Here is a 20,487-nt window from a genome sequence, read left to right on the forward strand (position 1 = left end):
CCGCAAATGATGTTACCAGTATCCAAATGGCCCTTGGCACAAAAAAGGTTCCCCACCCCTGCAGTAAAGAAATCAAAGCTCTCTCCATGAGCCTAGAATGTAGACCAAGGAACTCTATAAATCCCTGATGTCTAAATCCTTTCATTCCTTCATATCCAATCATTTTTGACCATGTACCAAGTGAATTTGCTCTGAACTTTCAGGTGTAAGGAATGACACACTTTTACTATTGTTACTTTTATATCAAACTAATTCAAGCTCTGAGCTCCCACTGTACGCCAGGAGGTGAGACATTTAATTTCAGTAGTTTTCAGTGTACTCCTTTCTGGGACTATACAGGAATCCAAAGGCATCACGTGAGCCGAGAAAGTCGGGAAAAGCCTCCACCCTGCTGTGCTCACAGCTGACACTCTTTCAGTCAAGGGGCTCCATCTGAAATCAGGGGGCTCTGTCGCTTTCCAATGGTCATGGACAAGGGTCACAAGAGCCACCACTATGGATGTTCAAGTCACCCAACAGCCATACACCATCCTATCAGGGCCCTGCTCAGAGTGGAGTCATACCCTGTCATTCACCACACCTCACCATTACTGGCCCCTCCTCAGGCTCGCGGCAGTGGGCCAACCTTCTCTTTCTCAAGTGAACTAATAGATGTCAGTTCCCCAGCTCCAGTTTCCATCCTCTCTGGACCCCATACCAGGAGGATTCCTCCCTGAAGTTTACATCCTCCCCGAAGGCTAGTGTTGAGAGATAATTGATGGGGTCATGAGTGACACATTAGGAAGTCAGACTTTGAGAAATGCGATATGGGTCTTTCTTTCCTAGAATGGTGACAGGGAAATGCTTTCTTTCCATCCCAGTTGGTCTATAATAGCGACCAGACAACAAAAATGCTAAGCAGTGTTTTTCTTCATAATGCCCTATTACTCCCACATGTAACTGCCATGATCAGGTGACAGACTCATTCATCCAGTGCGTATTGAGTCCTGCCATATCCATGCAGTGTGCCAGGCTTTGGGGTGCAACAGGAGCAAGGCTGGCATGATCTTTTGCCCTCACAGAGATTACAGTGTAGTGGGTATGACAAGAAGTAAAGAACAAATGACTGTAAATTGTGATAAGCTCTGTGATAGGGCTAGCACAGGGAGGGGGATCCAGAAGGGACAGTATTTGAAGAAAGCCTCGGAGGAGGTGTGGTTAGCAGAGGCAGGAAGGCCGAGAAGGAGTTAGCCGGATAGTCACTGGGGAGGAACTTTCCAGGAGGTGGGCTCTGCAGGAGCAGCAAGTCCTGGAGAGGGAAGGAGCTTGGCCATTGTAAGGAATGGACAGTAGGTCAGTGCCGGCTCCATGAAGAACAGGAAGGGAAATGTACCAGGAGGAGGCAGGGATGGTAGGCTGGAGCCATCAGGATGTTGGAGACCATTGTGAGGAGGTTGAATTTCCTTCAACCCCTGGAAGGTTCTAAGTAAGGGAATTCTGAAATTTGATCTGTATTTTAAAGATCACTCTGTGTGCTGAGTGGAGTGTGGGTTAGAGGGGGCAGACATGCTCATCGGTATACGTTAATACATCTGTGTGTGGAGATCTCAGTAGATTAGAAGGTCCTCTCAGGTCATTTGCTGCTAGTCTTCCCATGACTCCAATCTGCTCTCCTTCCAACCCAAGGTGGGTGTGGCCATGATCTCTGTGGGCAGAGAAGGGAAGGAGCGGTTTCTGGGTTGATGGGAAAACATCACCCCTGCATCATTGTACTGACCTGTCTCTCCCCTCAGTCGCTTCTTGGTGCTGATGATAAGGGTGGACTGTGTTGTTTTTCCTATCAGGATCAAAGATAAGAAGAGTTTGGCATTTGGCCAGCCCTTTCCAGTTATTCAGGCTGGATCCAGTTTCTGATATTTATGGAGTTCTTTTGGAATAATAGATAATAAGTGTTGCCTTCCCTATGAAATCAAATCAACTAATATCTGTTGAAAGTCTATTATATTTAAGTTACCATGTGAGCCCTTTCAAGGTACTATCATGAAAAGTCATGATTTTATTCTTTGATCAAACTCTCCTTATATTAACTACAATTCCAAATATGAATTAGGCATTTATGTTACAAATGTGTATAGAATGTTTATAAATTAATTCCCCATGAGAACCTTAAGATCCAAGTACTATTATATGCATTTTACAGAAAAGGAAACTGAGGCACAGAGAGGCTAAATAAATAACTCATAACCAGGATTCAAACCATACCATCTGTCTTCAACATCTGTTTCCTTATCCTTAACTCCTATACCTTGATACCTCTCCATTTAAAAATTCTGTTAGTGAGAAGAACGGACTCATTCTACCAGTTTCTTTGTTAACTAAATTCTAAATTAACTCACTTGGCTTAATAGAAAAATGCTATAGCCCTCCCATGTGGTATGGTCATGAGTGTCAAATGCTGATTGTGACTTCCATTTGTTTCACAGGATCATTGGGACTTTGCAGAACTCCCCTGAGTTTGCAGAAGCCTTCCATTGCCTCAAGAATTCATACATGAATCCAGAAAAGAAATGCCGGGTGTGGTGATCTTCAAAAGAAGCAGTGTAGCCCTCGGCTAGACTCCTCAATAGCACAGAAATGGGCAACTCTATCCAAGAGACTGGGCTATAGAGCTCACTGCTATTACACATGGATACCTAACAGAGATGAGAACATCCTAATAAAAATGAAGTTAGTTTATTCTGGAAAAGGGTGGAGGGACGGGGGAATCTGTTGTCTATGAAATCAATCACTTCTCACTGTAAATAATGCTTAATCTCTAAAAATAGTATTACCATTCACTTCTGTTTCTCATGTGATCTGCCAGTGTGATGTTGTCTCTTGAAGAGTGTTAACCATTATTAAAGAAGGATTTCTAATCCAAGGAAGAAGAGAAAAAGTTGAAGAATACGATTGACACCTAACACACATCAGTGACCTGGGAGTGAAAAACACATTGTCAAAGTACTTATTTGTATTTATATTTGCAACATTTATGCTCCTTCAAATCTCTTCCAAAGAATTCTTATGCATATTGGGGCCTTGGGACTTACGTAGTTTCAAACTAACTTTCTAGTCATCAGTTATGCATTCTGAGATCATTTTATTTTAAGTACTTAGGGCTAAAATGAAGTGTCTAAAACTGTGTTTTGTTGTACCTGTTTTGACTGATAATGATATTCTTGAGGTTTCTTGAAATTTTCTAAGCAATTTCTTGTTCTCTCTCTCTCTCTCTCTCTCTCTCTCTCTCTCTCTCTCTCTCTCTCTCAAAACTTGGTCTTTTTAAGAAATTTGTAGCAATGTATAAATACTTTTTATATTTAATTGTTGACTACATTTATGACTAAGTAATTGTTATTATATGTAATCATTGACTGTTGAAGTTTCAGACCAAGATAAATAGTTATGAACCAAGATCTGTAAAGCGATGTACAGATGAACATTTGAGACTTTTTAAACTTATCAATCATATTGATGAAAAGCTTTAAGTACACACTTTGGCTTAAACATTGCCATTGGACAGTTGTCTAACGATATACAAAACTTGTGGTTTACAAGCAGGATTTTCCAAATTCAACCTGTCCCTTCGGTGGCTGGAATGAAAGGGCAAACCCGCATCTATGTAGCTCCACATCTCCTTATCCTTTCAGATTTGTTACCTGATGGAAATATTTTGATAATAAATTGAGATTGTGAATCCACTGCTCACTGTGGTTGTTGCGGCCACCACATAGCTCTGGAAAGTGCATTTTTGACTAGAGGGGCGTCCGCACCTCTGTCTCCATTAGACCTGCTTCTACATTTCTAACTTGCATAGACTTCTGGGAGGGGACTGTTTAGTCTCTGATAGGAGCTCAATCTTTTTTGAGGCTGTTACATTCTTTTCCTATCCTGTTCTTGACTTTACTTCTTTTCTATTACTTGATTAACATTTTACAAAGCAGGTACACTTCCCAAAGTCTTTATTTTTCCTAACAAAACATGAAACAGTTTTGTGTTTTTCCTGCTTATTGGTTTTTCCTGCTTCTTGAAAAGTGTTATTGAAATATAACTTACATACAAACATTTCACAAAGCATTAGTGTGCAGCTCAATGAACTTTTTAAACTGAAAACATTTTTAAATTATATTAGTAGTCAGAGCAATAGGAGTACCCAGCTCTGAAGAGAACAACTATCTTTGAGTCATTTAATTTCTATCCTGTTAGATCAGCTGAAGAATGAAAAATGAAGAGTAACTAGTACAAATAAGATTCTCCACTGCTAACTCTTTACAACATGCCTTCTGTCTATATGGAGGGATTTGAGTGAAATTGTCTGGGGGGGAAAAAACAACAACCCTCTCCAGTGCTTCGCTCTCCTTTCTCTAGAACTACCAGGTTTTCTGAGGTTAAAGTACAGGCAGAGTCAGAAGACATATACTTTCCCATCCCTCACACAAGGACATCAGTTCTTGTACGTGGCACTGTTGTTGAGTTGTATGGGGACTGATGGTCTCTCTCAGCCTCTCCCCATCCTCTGGAGTTCATCAGATAAGGCCCATCTGTAATCTCACACATAAATCCAATTTCATCATGGCTGACTCCTGGGCAGAGAGAGTCTCAAAGCTGAGACACTCAGTTGGGACTTATGTCAGTGACTAGGATGGAGAGCTCCCAGGAGAACCAATGGTAGGGAGTCTGCCTCCATGCTGCAGTGCCTATGTGGATGCCAGGTATAAGGGGGAAAGAATGCTATCTTGGGAGAAGATTTCTTTCTTGTTCTAGTCTTATTCACAAGGGCTAGAACAAGACACTAATGACAAGGTGACCATGGGCATTAGATTTGTTTTCTTGGGCCTTTGCTTTTCCTACCTGGGGGAAAATAAAAATAAAAAGGATTCAATTATTCTCTCAGTAGTTCTCAGCAAGAGAAGGAGAATGCATGTGACGCTGCCTTATGTGTAATCTGTCCCCCAGGTTAGAACCACCACTGGGTAAGATAATTTTAAAACTCCTTCGTAAGTGCCTGAATCCAAAGAGACCACATTATAGTCCAAATATGGAGTTAGGGTCTGTGCTGTTCTTATAGTTTTCCCAAAAGCCATAATCATTCCTGTTGTCATAGATGTTCCCCAAGTAGAAGATAATTTAGAAATAAGACTCCACCCTGGAAAAGCAGACAGTTCTACCAGGTTCCAATCTCAAGAATACAAAATTAAAAAGGAACATTGCCTAGTCAGCCCTGTCTGGCCTTCCTGACCCCACACCCTTCCACACCCCTGTGTCAACTTCCACAGTCAGTATGTCTTGAAACTTAAGGCCAAAGGGAGCTTTTTATCAATATTTTCTTGTTTTGACCAATCCATTCTTCCAAAGATACCATAGTTTTCTTTTCCTGATTCCTTTCCAAAGGTTCAATGAAAAGGTTGCCAAATGCTGTAGGGAGTCACGGACCTAATCAGGTAACTAACGCAGAAAACAGAAGTGTCTTTGTGCACAGTCCCTGGACTGAGGTACTTGACTTTTGGTTGATCAGCTAAAGAGAGGAATCATCCATGGCTAGTGTCAAAGTGGCACATCTTTATTGTATTCTAATCTATCTTTAACAGTGTCTTAATTTCAACATCTGCAAAGTCCTCTAAAATAGTGAGAAACACTACTGTTATTTTCAACTTCGTAGCCAAACTACTGTGCTTCTATTTGTTCTTTGGCAAAACAGACCATCAGGTTGTGCAAGGGAAGACTGGCAGAGAAATGAGCTTTGGCTCACCAGGACATTGGCTCTGCAGGACATGATGGACTCTCGGCTTGCGCAGTGTAGAAAGAGTAGAGGTCTAGCCATTATGACTCATTTTTACATTTCTGGATGTTCTTTCTACCCAGAAACCAACAATTTTTTTTCAGGTATCATTCATGTTAACATCTGATTCTACCTCTTGAAACAAACTTGGTGTCATCTCTGATCTAATCATCTCAAATTATAATGTGCCTTAAAAGTTTCCTCCATATCCAGGAAGATGAAAGTGGGGACAAATATCTAGATTAGCATTGCCTTGGTGAAAATCTCTCAACACACACACACTATCCATGCCCTGTCCCCTGAAATACAGCATCAAATATGTAATGATAAAATGTTTATTGCAGTTTTGTCTATAATATGGAAGAGAGGGGGAGAAAAACTAAATAGCAGACATTTACATTTGTACAAAGAAAATATGGAAAGAATGCCTTGTTGGATATTCATTAGAATTTCAAATATGTTAAAATATTGCTGCATAGAAAAAGTTGGAACAATATATACCAAAAATTAATAGGGAATATCTCAGTGGTGCGATATAGGTGATCCTTAGTTCCTTTTTTCCTCTGAATTTTAAATATTTCTGTAAGGTGAAACATCATATATATATATATATATATATATATATATATATATATTTTTTTTTTTTTTCATTGATTTCAGAGAGGAAGAGAGAGAGAGAAACATCAACATCAATGATGAAAAAGAATCATTGATCTGCTGTCTCCTGCACACCTCCTACTGGGGAGTAAGCCCACTTGTGCCCTTGGCCGGAACTGAACCCAGAACCCTTCAGTCTGCACACTATATATTGAGCCAAACCAGCTAGGGCTGAAACATTACATTTAAAAAGTCATCTAAAAAATGTTGTTTGGAGGAGAGGCGGTAGTAAGGGAGAAAAGATGGAAGGGAGGGGAATGAGGGGGAAATTGACCAAAAAATTGAAACATAATTCCGTTGAGTTTAAGATGTGTTCATTTATTTAAGAAGCTGTTCCGTTTGGCATCTTAAGGAATCCAGCCAATGGAGTTTGGTCAGCTGCTCTCCCTCCCCCGCCCCCTAAAAGGCCAGCTCTGTTTTATGAAGTGGCTTTGAAACACACTCTTAACACAAGCAGGGGGATTTGGTGGACCTTATGCTGATCATGCCTGAAGTGGTTCTGTGAGAACAAACATTGTACTCTAGAGGTGTATGTGTGTGTGTGTGTGTGTGTGTGTGTGTGTGTGTGTATTTTCAACTGCTGAAGGGTTCACTGATCTACCCACAATCTCCCACCTGGTCTCCCTCCCTACAAAATCCTAGCATCTGCCAAAGCCTGACTAAGGTTAAGGACACAACTTAAATGTGAAACAAGAGCCAGTAAATTATACCTGATCAAAATCTACATAAACTTACCATCAAAGCTCTCTACCTAAAGAGTATTTTAGATAAACACATTTGTAGGTAATCACTCCCAAATATATTGATATATCTTTAAAGAACAATGGAAAAAATATTTTGGTTAGATTTAATTCTTAAGGTCTGAATGTTCCACCTGGTAGGCACCATGATGATTTACCTGGGTATCAGGTGCTAAAATTTAGAGGTTGAACAGGAAGGAGGCAGAAGGAGACAGCTAATCTCAGGTGACTCACTGGTTATCAATAGATGCGCTTATACAATATCTGACTTTGGTTGCAAATGTGAAAATCAAACATTTTCTTCTTTAGTCAGAACTAGGGATTTTGTTGAGTCAACACTACCAAACATGGGCATATCTGCGTAATCTGGCCTTCCTTCCATGTGTTGACATGACTGTTGCAGATTGGTTTTCTCCAAAAGAAAGCCAAGAAGGCCTGTCCAGTGTAGCTCAGTGATTGGGTGTCGACCTATGAACCAGAAGGTCATGGTTCCATTCCCAGTCAGGGCCACATGCCAGGGTTGTGGGTTCCATCTCCAGTGGGGGGTGAGCAGGAGGCAGATGATTGATGATCCTCTCATTATTGATATTTCTATTTCTCATCCCTTCCTCTCTGAAATCAATAAAAATATAAATTTTTAAAAAATGATGGTCAACCACACCCAAGCTCAAAGATGTTCTGCTTTCTCCCCAGGGGAAGGATAGCTGTAACTGCAGGCTGTTAAATCCAGTGAAACCTGATTGGCCTATTTAGGAAACATGCCTACCCATGTGGGTAGGGCATAAGGAAGAGGGAAGGTTGTAGAAATTATGAGCCTTGAATTCTATAGAGTCAGAGAAGGGGAGTTTTCCAAAAGAAGAAAAACACCATTCCTAGAAGGAAGAGGAGAAGAAACAGAAGAAACACCCATGATACTAGATATTTCTTGAGCACTTTACAAAATATCTCATTGTGGATTGCATTGTGCATATTAAAATTTTATGTGTCAACTTTAACATTGTGTGAGCAAAATGAAGATATTATGCATTTTGGTTAGATTTAATTCTTAAGAAAATTAAAACATATTTTGGCTAAGTATCTTGTATTAGCAAAAGAGAGTGGAAAGGAAAAGAAATCATCCTTATTTTTGTTGAGTGAGGCATATAATATAGGTATTTGTATAGACTTTCCATTTACTAGAACTAATCTGTGAGCTAATGTTAGTACCCCTGATTTTACAAGTGGTGAATTTTCCCTTCACAGATTTGTCCAAATTCACACAGTAAGTGACAAGGCTAGGGGCCAAACCAACGAATGTTGAAGACCAAAATCTACATAAACTTACCATCAAAGTTCTCTACCTAAAGTGTATTTTAGATAAACTCATTTGTAGGTAATCACTCCCAAATATATATCTTTAAAGAACAATGGAAAAATATTTTCAATTACTTTTATTACTTTACATAAACCTTTCATATTTTAAAAAGATCATTAAGTATTTTAAACAATTATATCAGCAAACATCTATGTTCAAGGTACTATATGAGAAGCAAAAATAAAAACAGCTGAAAAGAAAAACAAGATAAAGTAATATTCTTGGGATTGGCATTATTCTTGTCTAATACATCCATTCACATGTTCACTGATGAAACACTGATCACCTTTTATGTGTGATGTACTATATCATGTTAAAGGGTCTATTAGAAGGTTACTAGAAAATGAAAATTGCTGACCTTTTCATATAGTGCAGACATTAAAAACACACACAAATAAATGTAGTAGAATGTGTGTTAAGCCAAGAGATAAAAGGAAAAAATAAACATTGAGAAGTCAGGGAAATTTTATGTCCTAGCATGCCAAAGACATTCTGGAGGAACTAACATTTACCTTGCATTTGAGAGTACGGATGGGATTTTGACAATTGGAGAAGGAGACAAGGACATATTTTGGCTAAGTGCATCTCGTTTTCAAAATTACACAACTATTCTATGTAGCAATACTAGTTCTGGAAAAATAGCAAAGAAAGTATACACCCTGAGATTGCTCACTGTTACCCACAGTTGGCTCTTGAACATATCTTGTACCAAGAAAAAGGTATTCCTTATGTATTTAAATATTCTGTGCTATTCTCAAAGTGTACCCTTTATCATTCTACTTTGGCCCAAGTCCTGTGCATGGCTCACATTTGCTAGAAGTTGAATGATGAGGATAGTATTTGTCTTATTCCTGGGAATTTAGAATTCTACTCTTAGTCCGGTCCTATTGCAAAATCACTGCGCAGAGCAAATAACTAGTTCTCTCATTTTCGTTTCTCAGGATTAAAATCAGAGTTAGGATCAAGGTCTCCTCAAAATCAGAAGATAGGCAGATGGAGTGTTTTGCAAACCAAATTCCTTGGAGATTGCAAAAGATACCTTCGTGCAGAGAAACTAGGGCATGGCATCATGGAAAAATTTGAATGCAGAGAGCGCCAGCTAGACTCAGGGACACTCAAGGTCAAAACTTGGCTACATGCAACATTTGGCTCCTCTAAGCCTCAATTTCCTCCTCTTTGAAATGGTCTTAATCACATATACCTTTCTGGGAAGGATGCAGTATCATCTGCCAAAAAATTATATTTTCAACTGCATTGACTTTTAATACTTTGATTATTACCTCTGACTTTTTCTTGACACTAATTAAGCCAGTGAGTCTTTAAAAGCATAAGTAGTTTTGGCTAAACGGCTAGAATTTTCTTTTTTTGTTTATTTACCATATTGTATTTTATGTTGCTGTAGGTGAGTCACTTGATCCTTTTTAATTCATTTTTCTCACTAGATCCTCATGAAACAGAAAAGGTAACAAAACATGCCACCTATTAAATAGCAGAGGATTTCTTAAAAAATCAAAAGAGCAAAAGGTAAAACACAGAACAAAATTTAGGTTCTGAGAGAGATGATAGTTTTTTGGGGAAATAGTTTATGCAAGTATCATTACTTGGCTCACAAAAATATCATTGGCCTAGAGACTTTAGAAAAGCTATCTAACTCCTTTGAAACTTAGCTTGCTCAGTAGCAAAGTATAAAAATGTAGACATACTTTTGTCACCTAGATAGAATAATTACCCCACCCCACCCCCTGCCACCCCCAAGGAAAAAAAAAATATGTCCACATCCTAACTTCCAGAACCTGTAGAAATTAGGGCACATTTCTAAGGGGAATTAAAGGTTGCAAATGGAATTAAGGTTGCTAATCAGCTGGCCTTCAGAGAGCGATTACCCTGGGTTATCCAGGGTGGCCCAGTGTAGTCATCGGGGTTCTTAACTGTGAAGAGAGAGGTTGAGAGGCCAGAGTGATGTGAAATGAGCATTTGGCCAGCTGTGGCTCACAGGAGTGTAGACAGCCTCTGGGAGCTGCAAAGGACAGGAACAGATTCTATCCTAGAGCCTCCAGGAGTAACACAACCCTACCCATTGCCTCAGGAGACTCCTGTCAGGTTTCTGCCCTGCAGAACTCTCAAATAATAAATATGTTTTGCCTCAGTGGTTGAGCATTGACCTGTGAACTAGGAGCTCACAGTTTGATTCCCAGTCAGGGCACATGCCCAGGTTGCAGGTTTGGTTCCCAGTGTGGGGTATGCAGGAGGCAGACGATCAATGATTCTCTTTCATCATTGATGTTTCTATATCTCTCTTCTTCTCCCTTTCTCTCTGAAATAAATAAAAATATGCTTAAAATATAATAATAAATGTGTTCTAAGCCGCTAAGTTCATGGTAATTTATTATAGCAGTTATAGAATTCAAGCCATATATGTAACTATTCATTACATAATCCTATATAATAAAAGGCTAATCTGCAAATCGACTGAATGGCGGAATGACTGGTCACTATGATGATGCACACTGACCTCCAGGGGGCAGATGCTCAACACAGGAGCTGCCCCATGGTGGTCAGTGTGCTCCCCACAGGGGGAGCACTGCTCAGGCAGAAGCAGGGCTCATAGTTGGCGAATGTAGCAGGAGCCTCTCCTGCCTTCCTGGCAGTGCTAAGGATGTCCAACTGTTGGCTTAGGCCCAATCACTGTGTCAGTTGGATATCTCCAAATCCATCAGTTGGACATGCCTCAAGGGCTCCTGGACTGCGAGAGGGCACAGGCCAGGCTGAGGAACCCACTGAGTGCATGAATTTCATGCACTGGGCCTCTAATATTTCATATTTATTTACACTTTTGAAAATTATACTAAGCTTAGATATTATCATCTAATGGAAAAATAGCTATACTAATAATAGACAAATATGTAAATTGACTACACTTCTGCAATGCCCACAGCCAATCAGGAGTGAGTATGCAAACTACCTGTCAAAGATGATGGGCCTACACTCAGCATGCACATGCACAGGTGCTGAGTGGCCGGGGGTGGGGTGGAACGCTCACTCACCCTCCACATAGCTGGGGCAATGTGGCTGGCATCCCCCGGAGCTTTCCTTCTTCGAACCTGTGGCCAGTGCATGCATGCATCTGTACCAGCTGGGCTTTTGGAGACACCATGAGTGTCCAGTCCTGTCAGCCTGGCCTGGGGGCAGCTGGAGTTCACAGTCCTCTTGGTTTGTACAGCCTCTGGACCAGAAGCGGAAACCAAGAGCTCAGGGAGCACCAGGAATTCTGGGAATCATAGTTCTGGTGGCAGATGCATTGCGGGATCTCCTAGACACTAGAGTAAAGTGAGTATGGAGCAAGTTACTAAAAAAAAGACCTCTATTATTTTGTGAGAGCCAAACCAAACTGGGTTGGGGTCTCAGACAATTCGCTCATATGATTGCAGAGACAGACAGAAACTCTTGGATTGGAGAGGGCTTCCCTGAAGGCTTCCAGATTGGAGAGGGTGCAGGTTAGGTTGAGGGGCCCCTTCTACCCCTATTCCCCCACCCATGCACAAATCTTCATGCACCGGGCCACTAGTATAACAATACAATTTGGTCAAAATAGTTACTTCTCTTACCTGTTCTTAAATAATGAAGTACATGGATACTACATCAATTTGGGATAACTAGATATCCATTGTCATTATTCTAAACAAATTCGAGTAGTCATAATTGATTCACTCACACAGAGATGGAAACAGTGGCCTTTATAAAATAAACATAATCCACCTTATGGATGTCAGCTATTTGACACTTAACAAGCCTTGCCCATGGCCCACCTTTCATCTCAGCATGCAAACTAATTAACCACTAACAGGACCTTCCGGGTATAAGCACAAATATGTCAGGAAAATATTTGTGACTTTATCCATTATAATTGCTAAAATATAAATTGCTTAGGCAGAGCTTTGAGAAAATAGAAACCCACAACCATGGAGATGCTAATCATAAGCTGTCTTGAGATTTTACATCAGGTGGCACAATGCATTTTTCTGAAAGGTTATTTAAAGGTATTATTTTTACTTTAGACAAGCTAATGAATAATTAATTGCTATGTCTCAGGAACTTCTGTATGCAGCCTCAGGAGTCTGCCATACAAAAAGGCTTATTGCCCCAATGGTCAAACATTAAAAATAAAGAGATAGTCATACTGGCAAGTGTGTGCTGTCCTTGATAGCAACAAGAATATTCCCTGATTTTTTAAATGTACAAAACCTTTCCACATTCACATTACCCAGGACTTATTCAACACTTATTGAGTTCTGTAGAGAACAAAATGAATGAACAGCCTCACTCTGGCTTACCTCCAATGCATCATGCAGGAACAAACTCCCTATCCTCTCGACTCTCTCCCAAATATTTCTTCAGGGTCCTGTGGAGGCCACATACCTGCTCCATGTAAGTGGAACCAAGTCCATTAGTCTTTACCACTGAAGAATTTCCTCCTCTCTAGCTTCAGTGTTCACACTTCTACTAATGCCAATTCCTAATGCAGCATTATAGCAGTTATAGAATACAAGCCATATATATAACTATTCATTACATAATCCTATATAATAAAAGGCTAATTATATTACATAATCTTATATAATAAAAGGCTAATTTCATTACATAATCCTATATAATAAAAGGGGCTATAGCTGCTAATCCCCACCAAAGGGATAACCAGCCATACCAAACTGTCTCCAGTAACACAGCTCTGAGTGCTGGTGTCAGGCACTGAGGGCATTGTCATCTGATTTGAGGGTTCTGTCTCTTGTTACTGCCAACGATTTTAGCATAGAATTTTTCCATTGCATCAACTACCATGTCATTGACATTTTGTGTTCTCACATCTCAATACAAAGAAAAGATTTTTATTTGTATTGAGGGGAGGGAAGAAATATATACATAATATACACTACATATAATATGTGCTATATATAATATATATATTGATATTAAAGCTTAAGCAACCATTATGACCAGACAATTGGCCAGTAGCTATGATGTGCACAGATCACCAGTGGCCCCGATTGGCCTGATGGGGACTGGGTGAGATGGCCCCAATTGGCCCAGATCATTGACCAAGCTGAGGACCCCATCTGTGCACAAATTTGTGCACCAGGCTTCTAGTAGTATATATTATGCTATATAGCATAAAATATATAATATCATATACACATATATACATATGTGTATGCAAGTGTGATATATAGTTTTCATTTGCTTTGTTATTGCAAACCCATTGATCTAAGACTCAAATATAAGCTCATGGCAACACTTTGAATGGTAGAATCACAACTCTCACTTCCCTTAAGACACACCATTTTCTATGAGGCTCCTCACTTCACTCTAAGGAACAGACTCCTGTTGCACATGCCCAGCCCTAGACAGCGCTGCACTCAGCTGGGAGGCACCTGTATGGATGTGCTGTGTGTTTACAGCTGGAACCCATTCTGATGGGTCAGAAGAAAATATTTTGGCTAGTCTCTTGCCTCCAAGACTTCCTAAATCCTAGGGTAAATATGGTGGCGGTTCATAAGGGCACATTAAGAAGGAATCACAGGAAAGTGCATTTCCCATGCCTTAGTTCCTTAACAATGGGAAAGATATTATTGCTAAGTGGTAATAAAGGTATCAATTTTCTATTTCAGGGTGTGTCAATGGATCTCATTTGCAAGGATATTTACTATAGAATAGAACAAACTATGACAAACTATTCCCTCTGATACAGAAATGTGGCTCAAGGTCCCAATGTAGTTAGTGAAGTAGAAATTGCTATGTTCCAATGTCCATTCTCCTCTTCCTTTTTATAACAGACTAGAGGCCTGGTGCATGACATTTGTGCACTGGGGGTGGGGAGGAGGTCTCTCAGCCTGGCCTGCACCCTCTAGCAGTCCAGGACCCCTCAGGGGAGGGGACATCCTCCAAGGGGCCCCTAGCACTGCTACGGAGGCAGGAGAGGTTCCCACCACTGCCACTACACTCACCAGCCATGATCTTGGCTTCTGACTGAACAGTGCTCCTACTGTAGGAGCACACTGACACCAAAGGTAGCTCCTGCATTAAGTGTTTGCCCCCTGATGGTCAGTGAGTGTCACAGCAACCGGTTGTTCCACTGTTCAATCAATTTGCATATTAGTCTTTTATTATATAGGATTCCTGAGCTTTGGCTGAGCACATAGCCACTCAGTTAGAGAGGGATAGACATGTGCTTATGTTCCAGCAAATAGAATGTGAACAGAAGCACAGTGTACAACTTCTGGGTTATATTACTTAGGAAGGAGATTGTTTGCACTCCATGGTGCAGACTGGAACATACAAATGTGCTGATGGGAAAATAACATGATAGATAGAATCTGGGTCCCTGGACAAGGTTACTCTGGGCCTATTCTGGATTGTTAAATGAGAAAGAAAAAAAGTCTTATCTTATTTGAGCCTGAGTGTTTTATTGAGAAGAGAGGGGTTTCTTTGTTACAGCAGTTTAGTCTCTGTGTTAACAAATACAATGAGTCATTATAAAGCCATTAGACAAAACAAAGGTTTAAAATTTGTATATGACTAACCAGAGAAACTGTATGATACAAATTCAGGAACTGTGTAGTCAATGTGGACCTGTTGAGAAGAAAAACTGTGGGCTTAAATCTTAAATGCTACACTTTACAAATTTCATGACAATCTGGAAATCAACTCGATACAAGATTTCATATGACAACAAAGAATTATGTTAAAATAAAGAAAATGTTTGATGTTCTAGGCCAGTGGTCGGCAAACTGTGACTCGAGAGCCACATGCAGCTCTTTGGCCCCTTGAGTGTGGCTCTTCTACAAAATACCACATGCAGACATGCACATACAGTGCGACTGAAACTTTGTAGCCCATGGCAGAAGGTGGTTTTCAGCTCTCAAAAGAAATTTCAATCATTGTACTGTTGATATTTAGCTCTGTTGACTAATGAGTTTGCCAACCACTGGCTTAGGCCATCATAGTAAAATGAAAAAATAAATAAAATGTAAAAGGCAGTGATGTCTGGGTCATCAGTCTAGCTGCTATAACAACCACTCCCAAACTGGAGAGTAGGATACAAATTTTGTTCACCTTCACTTGACATCCAATGCAGCTGGGCAGGTTTCCCATGGGGCTCTTCTCTAACCCATGACTGCTACCTGGCTCCTTCTAACATTTTACTCACCATCTTGAAATTCTTTGCTTTCACCCCATGAATGGCAGGGATATAGAGAAAGGGCCTGGGGAAGACACAGAGATACATTTTTATGCAGGCCTAGACATAAGAGCCAATATTTTCACTCACATTTCAACAGCTACTAAGATGTAAGACGGAATTATGGGGAGCTCATGAATATTCATAAGTTATTTACAGTCTCTTCCACAGCAGCCATTTTGACTGCTCTGGAAAGCAAAATCCCCAAACATATTGGTTATGGTCTGTTGACCCCTTAAAGTCCTTCCTGATCCCCTGCAATTCTGTAAAATATTCTCTAAAGTGTAGACTGCAACATATGCCAGATAGAAAGGATTCAGAAATAACCTCCATTCTGTTGGTGGGCAGAGGAAACAGCACCAGGGGTAAGTAAGACCCATGGGGTCAGACTGGTCCTGGGTTCAGCAATCTTGGTACTTGAGTTCTGGCTAGGAAAGAATTCAGAGTCAAGACTCAAAACTATGAGAGCATTTATTTGTAAAATCACAGAGGTGGAAGACGTAATTTGTAGAATAAATGGGCTTAGGAAACAAGTTATAGAGCTAAGGAAGAGCCCTTGGACCTTAGCAGGGGTGAAGGTAAAGGTGACACACCTGGGGAGATGGGGAGGGGGAGGAGAAGAGAAAGGTTCCACTGTGCTCCTGGGAGGGAGAGTGCTCTGGATCCCCTGTCCTAAGGGTTTTAAGGGTTGAGTTTTAGGGGAGGTCCCAGGGGAAGATCTTAATAGAATATTCAGCAGCTTTCCAGGTGTGTCCTTTCAGGGTCAGGGTCTTCACTGAGATGAAAGGCACCAATGCAGCTGGTCCTTGGGTCAGCCTTAGCGTGGTGTTGCTTGTCTGATTTTGCTGCTTTTCTGGACTTGAAGCTGAAATACACCTGAGGCCTAGATGTTATCTCTAGGGAGGAAAGGTCAGGGGGTCCAAACCAAATGACCAGCAATATTCTAGGGGGGAGGGGGAGATCACCTTGGAGGCGAGTACTGCCCTACAATTGCCCTTTGCTATGCATCTAGGATGTACCTGGCCCATCGTCCTTGCTCCGCTCATGCCTCTCTAACTGCCTGCCACATTTCTACAACCCTGGTCCTAATTTTATGGGAGTTGAGAGATCAAAATTTATCTTCACATTATTTCATTTGAAATTCTTGCTAAAATTATAAATTGCATTCTAGCTTAGTTCTGAGCCAGAATTTATCTGACGTTTCCAAGTTATACCCATAACTGCTATGGGCAAGGTTGAACCACCTTAAAAAAAAAAAAAAAAAAAAAAAAAAAAAAAAAAAAAAGGGCTGGGCCAGGAAACAGAAGACTTGTGCTCATAGTCTGGTTTCATCCCTACCTGTGTGTGTGGATTTGGGAGACTCACCCTCTCTGTGCTCTGTTTTCTTATCTGTGAGAAAATAAGCAGGCAAAACACTAAAAGCTGGATGATCCTCCAAAGAATTCTTCTCTAGATCCTCACAAAATGGATTTTGCTGTGGCTCAGTGGGATCCACCATGCAGAGCTTCTCCAAAGTGGGACATATATTGAAACACACTATTCTTACGAAATGGTCAGTGCACAAGTCACTGTATGCATTTGCGAAGTCACAGGAGCTGGAATATGATTTGGCAGAAAGGGTAGCCTCCCAAGGAGACCCGGAGCTGTTTAAGCCACGTTGGGTTGGCAGCCTTGATGGCTGTTACATGCTTTCCCATGTGATTGTGGGGACACCTTTGGTGTATTTAAAAGGATCTAGAGATTTGGAACAGAATTTAATTTTATGTGGGAACATTTACAGCAGTCAAGGTATGAGAAAATGTGGGAAGTAGACACCTAAAAAATTACATGGGTTATTATATGGATCTCTAAAGAATTCAGTGGGTTGAGTTCTTCCTGCAAAAAGTTAGACAGCATGCACAATCGACATTTCCCATTGACCTCCATGAGCTCCTCAGAGAAAACTATTAGCTAATTTGTGTGTTTTCCCTATTCCCCAGAAGGGCAATCCAGCTGGAGACAGTCCTGAGATGTTCATGACAAGAACAGAACTCCTTCAAAAGGACATTCTGCTTAGGGATCTCTGACCCTGTAAATGCAGACACAGCCCAGCCCAGCCAGGCATACAGCCAGGTCTACCCACTCACACCGCTCACTTCTGAAGATTCCAGCTCTTCCTGTGTAAGTCATCTGGGGGTCAGTGCAGATCATGTGAGCTGATGAAGCCTTTGTCAACCCAATAAATTCCTAACAGGCACACCAATATGCCATGCAACAGCCAAAATAAGACATTTGTGGCGACAAAGACTTCCAAAATGTCCATCACCACAGGTTGGCCTGATGGCTAATGTTCTTATTTATCACTGGGATCTAGAGAGGGAAGGTAGAGAGGACTTCTTTCTTAACACTGATAAATTTGGACCTTTACGTAATTAATGCCTGCAAGATACCAGCCTTATTAAGAAATATGAAACTCACATAATAATCTCTTTCTTTGAGTGCCTTTGGCATATGTGCCATGAAGAAAAAACTTAAATTTACTTGGCCTTCCCAGCCTGATGGTTATGAGATGCATCTATTAAAAAAAAAAATTCAAGATTGCAAATAAAGCTGTCATGTAAGGCCAGGAGTAAAACTTAGGAAAATCTATTTTAAAACCTTGGTTCATACTGAAATTGACTGGCTTTGGCAAGTATCTAACTAATTACAGACCTATTTTGTAATTTGAAATTAGGCCAACCCATTAAGAGAGCTTATATAAAGCAGCCCAGACTAATAAAGGAGGAACTCGAAAACGAGGATGAACCCAAAATGAGCAGAGCAGCTGCCGAACACCTGGTAGTTAATAAAAATTGAAGTCAAATGGCTGAACTTTATAGTAAAAACCATGTCAAAATGACTATTTACAGAAAAAGAAGAAAAGAATTCAAGTTTCCCAAAGCAATGAATTCTATTTCAAATAATCCAAGATTAAACCACAGAGGATCTCAACAGCAACCTATAAATTGATTTCAATCGAAGTAGAGAAAAGATAGCAGAAAATTTATGTTCTATCTGTAAGTATATATACAGAAATTGACAATTAGAATATTAAAATGATCTTGTTGCTTTTTCTTATTAAAAACTCCAAAAGAAAAGAGAACAGGACTGGAAGTAAGGAAACTTGTCATGAAGGAGGCTGTGACAGTGGGGAAATTATTGAACCTCTTTGTGCTTTGATTTCTTTTCTAAACTGAGGGACTTGGACTAGACAACATTTAAAGTTTGTTTCAGCTCCAACATTCTGTTTCACAGAAACGCTTGCAAAGTCTCAGCATGACTAAATTGGGGGAATGGTATGTTACTGAGAACAAAGCCTTAGAGGGACTTTTTTCACTTATCATCCTATTAGGCCCACAGAGCCTGGAGTCAAAATTAGCTCCTAATTTCTTGAAAAGGTCATTGTTTCTTGTGTCTAGTAGACAATATGGCTGCCCTCATGACTCTGTGCAAAGTTGCTAGAAACATTTCAGTGTACTTTGTTTTGAAGTGGATTCTTAACAACACAGCCACAGTAAAAACATTTACCCTTACCTTGTCACAATAACTCCTGGTTAAGGGGCAGACCAGTTCTAAGATATAAGTGAAGAGAGTCCTTGGAGTTTTGCCTTTCTTGCCCACAATTCTTCTTTTTTTAAAAATATATTTTTTATTGGTTTCAGAGAGGAAGAGAGAGAGAAATGCAAACATCAATGATGAGAGAGAATTTTTGATCAACTGCCTCTTGCATGTGCCTACTGGGCATGTGCCCTGACCAGGAATCAAACCATGACCTCCTGGTTCATGGGTTGACATTCAACCACTGAGCTACACTGGCCAGGCTTGCCCATCATTCTAATGGCATTTTTTTCCTCAGTACCCTCCCTATGGCTTCACCCAACCCTCACATGCAGGACTGTGCCTGTGCAGACACCACTCATGCATAGAAGCACAGGCTTTCATGGTAGGAAAAGGAAAGCTTGTCAAAGGCAGACAGACACCCCGCATCCATCACAATGCCTGGCACACAGTAGGAGCTTAATGAATACCAGCAAATGACTCACAAGCATTTTAAGAGTAACAACTTATCTTATATTCTCTCAAGACCCCGCTGCCTCATTCAATAAAGAGCTCCTATCAGAGTCACTGGATGCTTATGTGTTTACATGACCATTTACCAGGTCAGAGGAAAGCAGACTAAGTACCTAATCCTAATGCTTTAACCCAGCACTCAGAATGGGAGACAGGATAGTTCAGAATTTCTTCAATTTTTTCACTACACACGCATCCTCAGCTTTCAATCACTTACCTTAATTACATGGTATAAAACTTTCACTTATTTGAAGTCACTAGAATGGGCAATTTAAGAGTTAAAGGAAAGAGGGAAGGATAATAGAAAAGGGAATGGAAGAGAAGGGAAGGAAAGCTCTATTTTTGAGCTCTGCTGAATTACAGGTACCATTCTGGGCACTTTACATACAGTGTCTCATTTAGGCCTCACACTGTTAGATCTTCTGTTTACAGAAAAAAAGGAAAAGAGGTTCGAAGAGCTGATTTGCTTATACAGATTAACTTAGCTAGAAAAGTGGCAGAGCTGGGATTGAAATCCAGCCATTTAAACAACAAAAAAGTTTTGGTGTTTTTTTTGTTTTGTTTTGTTTTGTTTTGTTCTGTTTTACTATTTATCTATTTAAAAAAATATTTTCATCTGTGT

The 20,487-nt window shown here is 40.3% G+C and overlaps 1 protein-coding gene and 1 long non-coding RNA gene across 4 annotated transcripts in view; one reads left to right on the plus strand and one right to left on the minus strand.

Moving 5' to 3' along the window:
• The window catches only part of MME (membrane metalloendopeptidase), a 94,632-nt gene extending 90,916 nt beyond the window's left edge, over positions 1-3,716 (plus strand). For all 3 annotated transcript variants that reach the window (XM_084873855.1, XM_084873856.1, XM_084873857.1), the window contains exon 23: positions 2,463-3,716. In XM_084873855.1, the coding sequence (XP_084729981.1) occupies positions 2,463-2,562 (100 nt within the window). In that variant the 3' untranslated portion in view covers positions 2,563-3,716. The remainder of the gene's footprint in view (positions 1-2,462) is intronic.
• Positions 3,327-20,487, minus strand: part of LOC311617530 — a 537,075-nt gene continuing 519,914 nt past the window's right edge. The window contains exon 2 of the long non-coding RNA XR_014794119.1: positions 3,327-4,775. This is a non-coding gene — a long non-coding RNA (uncharacterized lncRNA). The remainder of the gene's footprint in view (positions 4,776-20,487) is intronic.

This window comes from Pipistrellus hanaki (assembly GCF_964339955.1).
Source record: "Pipistrellus hanaki genome assembly, chromosome: 2".
NCBI lineage: Eukaryota > Metazoa > Chordata > Mammalia > Chiroptera > Vespertilionidae > Pipistrellus > Pipistrellus hanaki.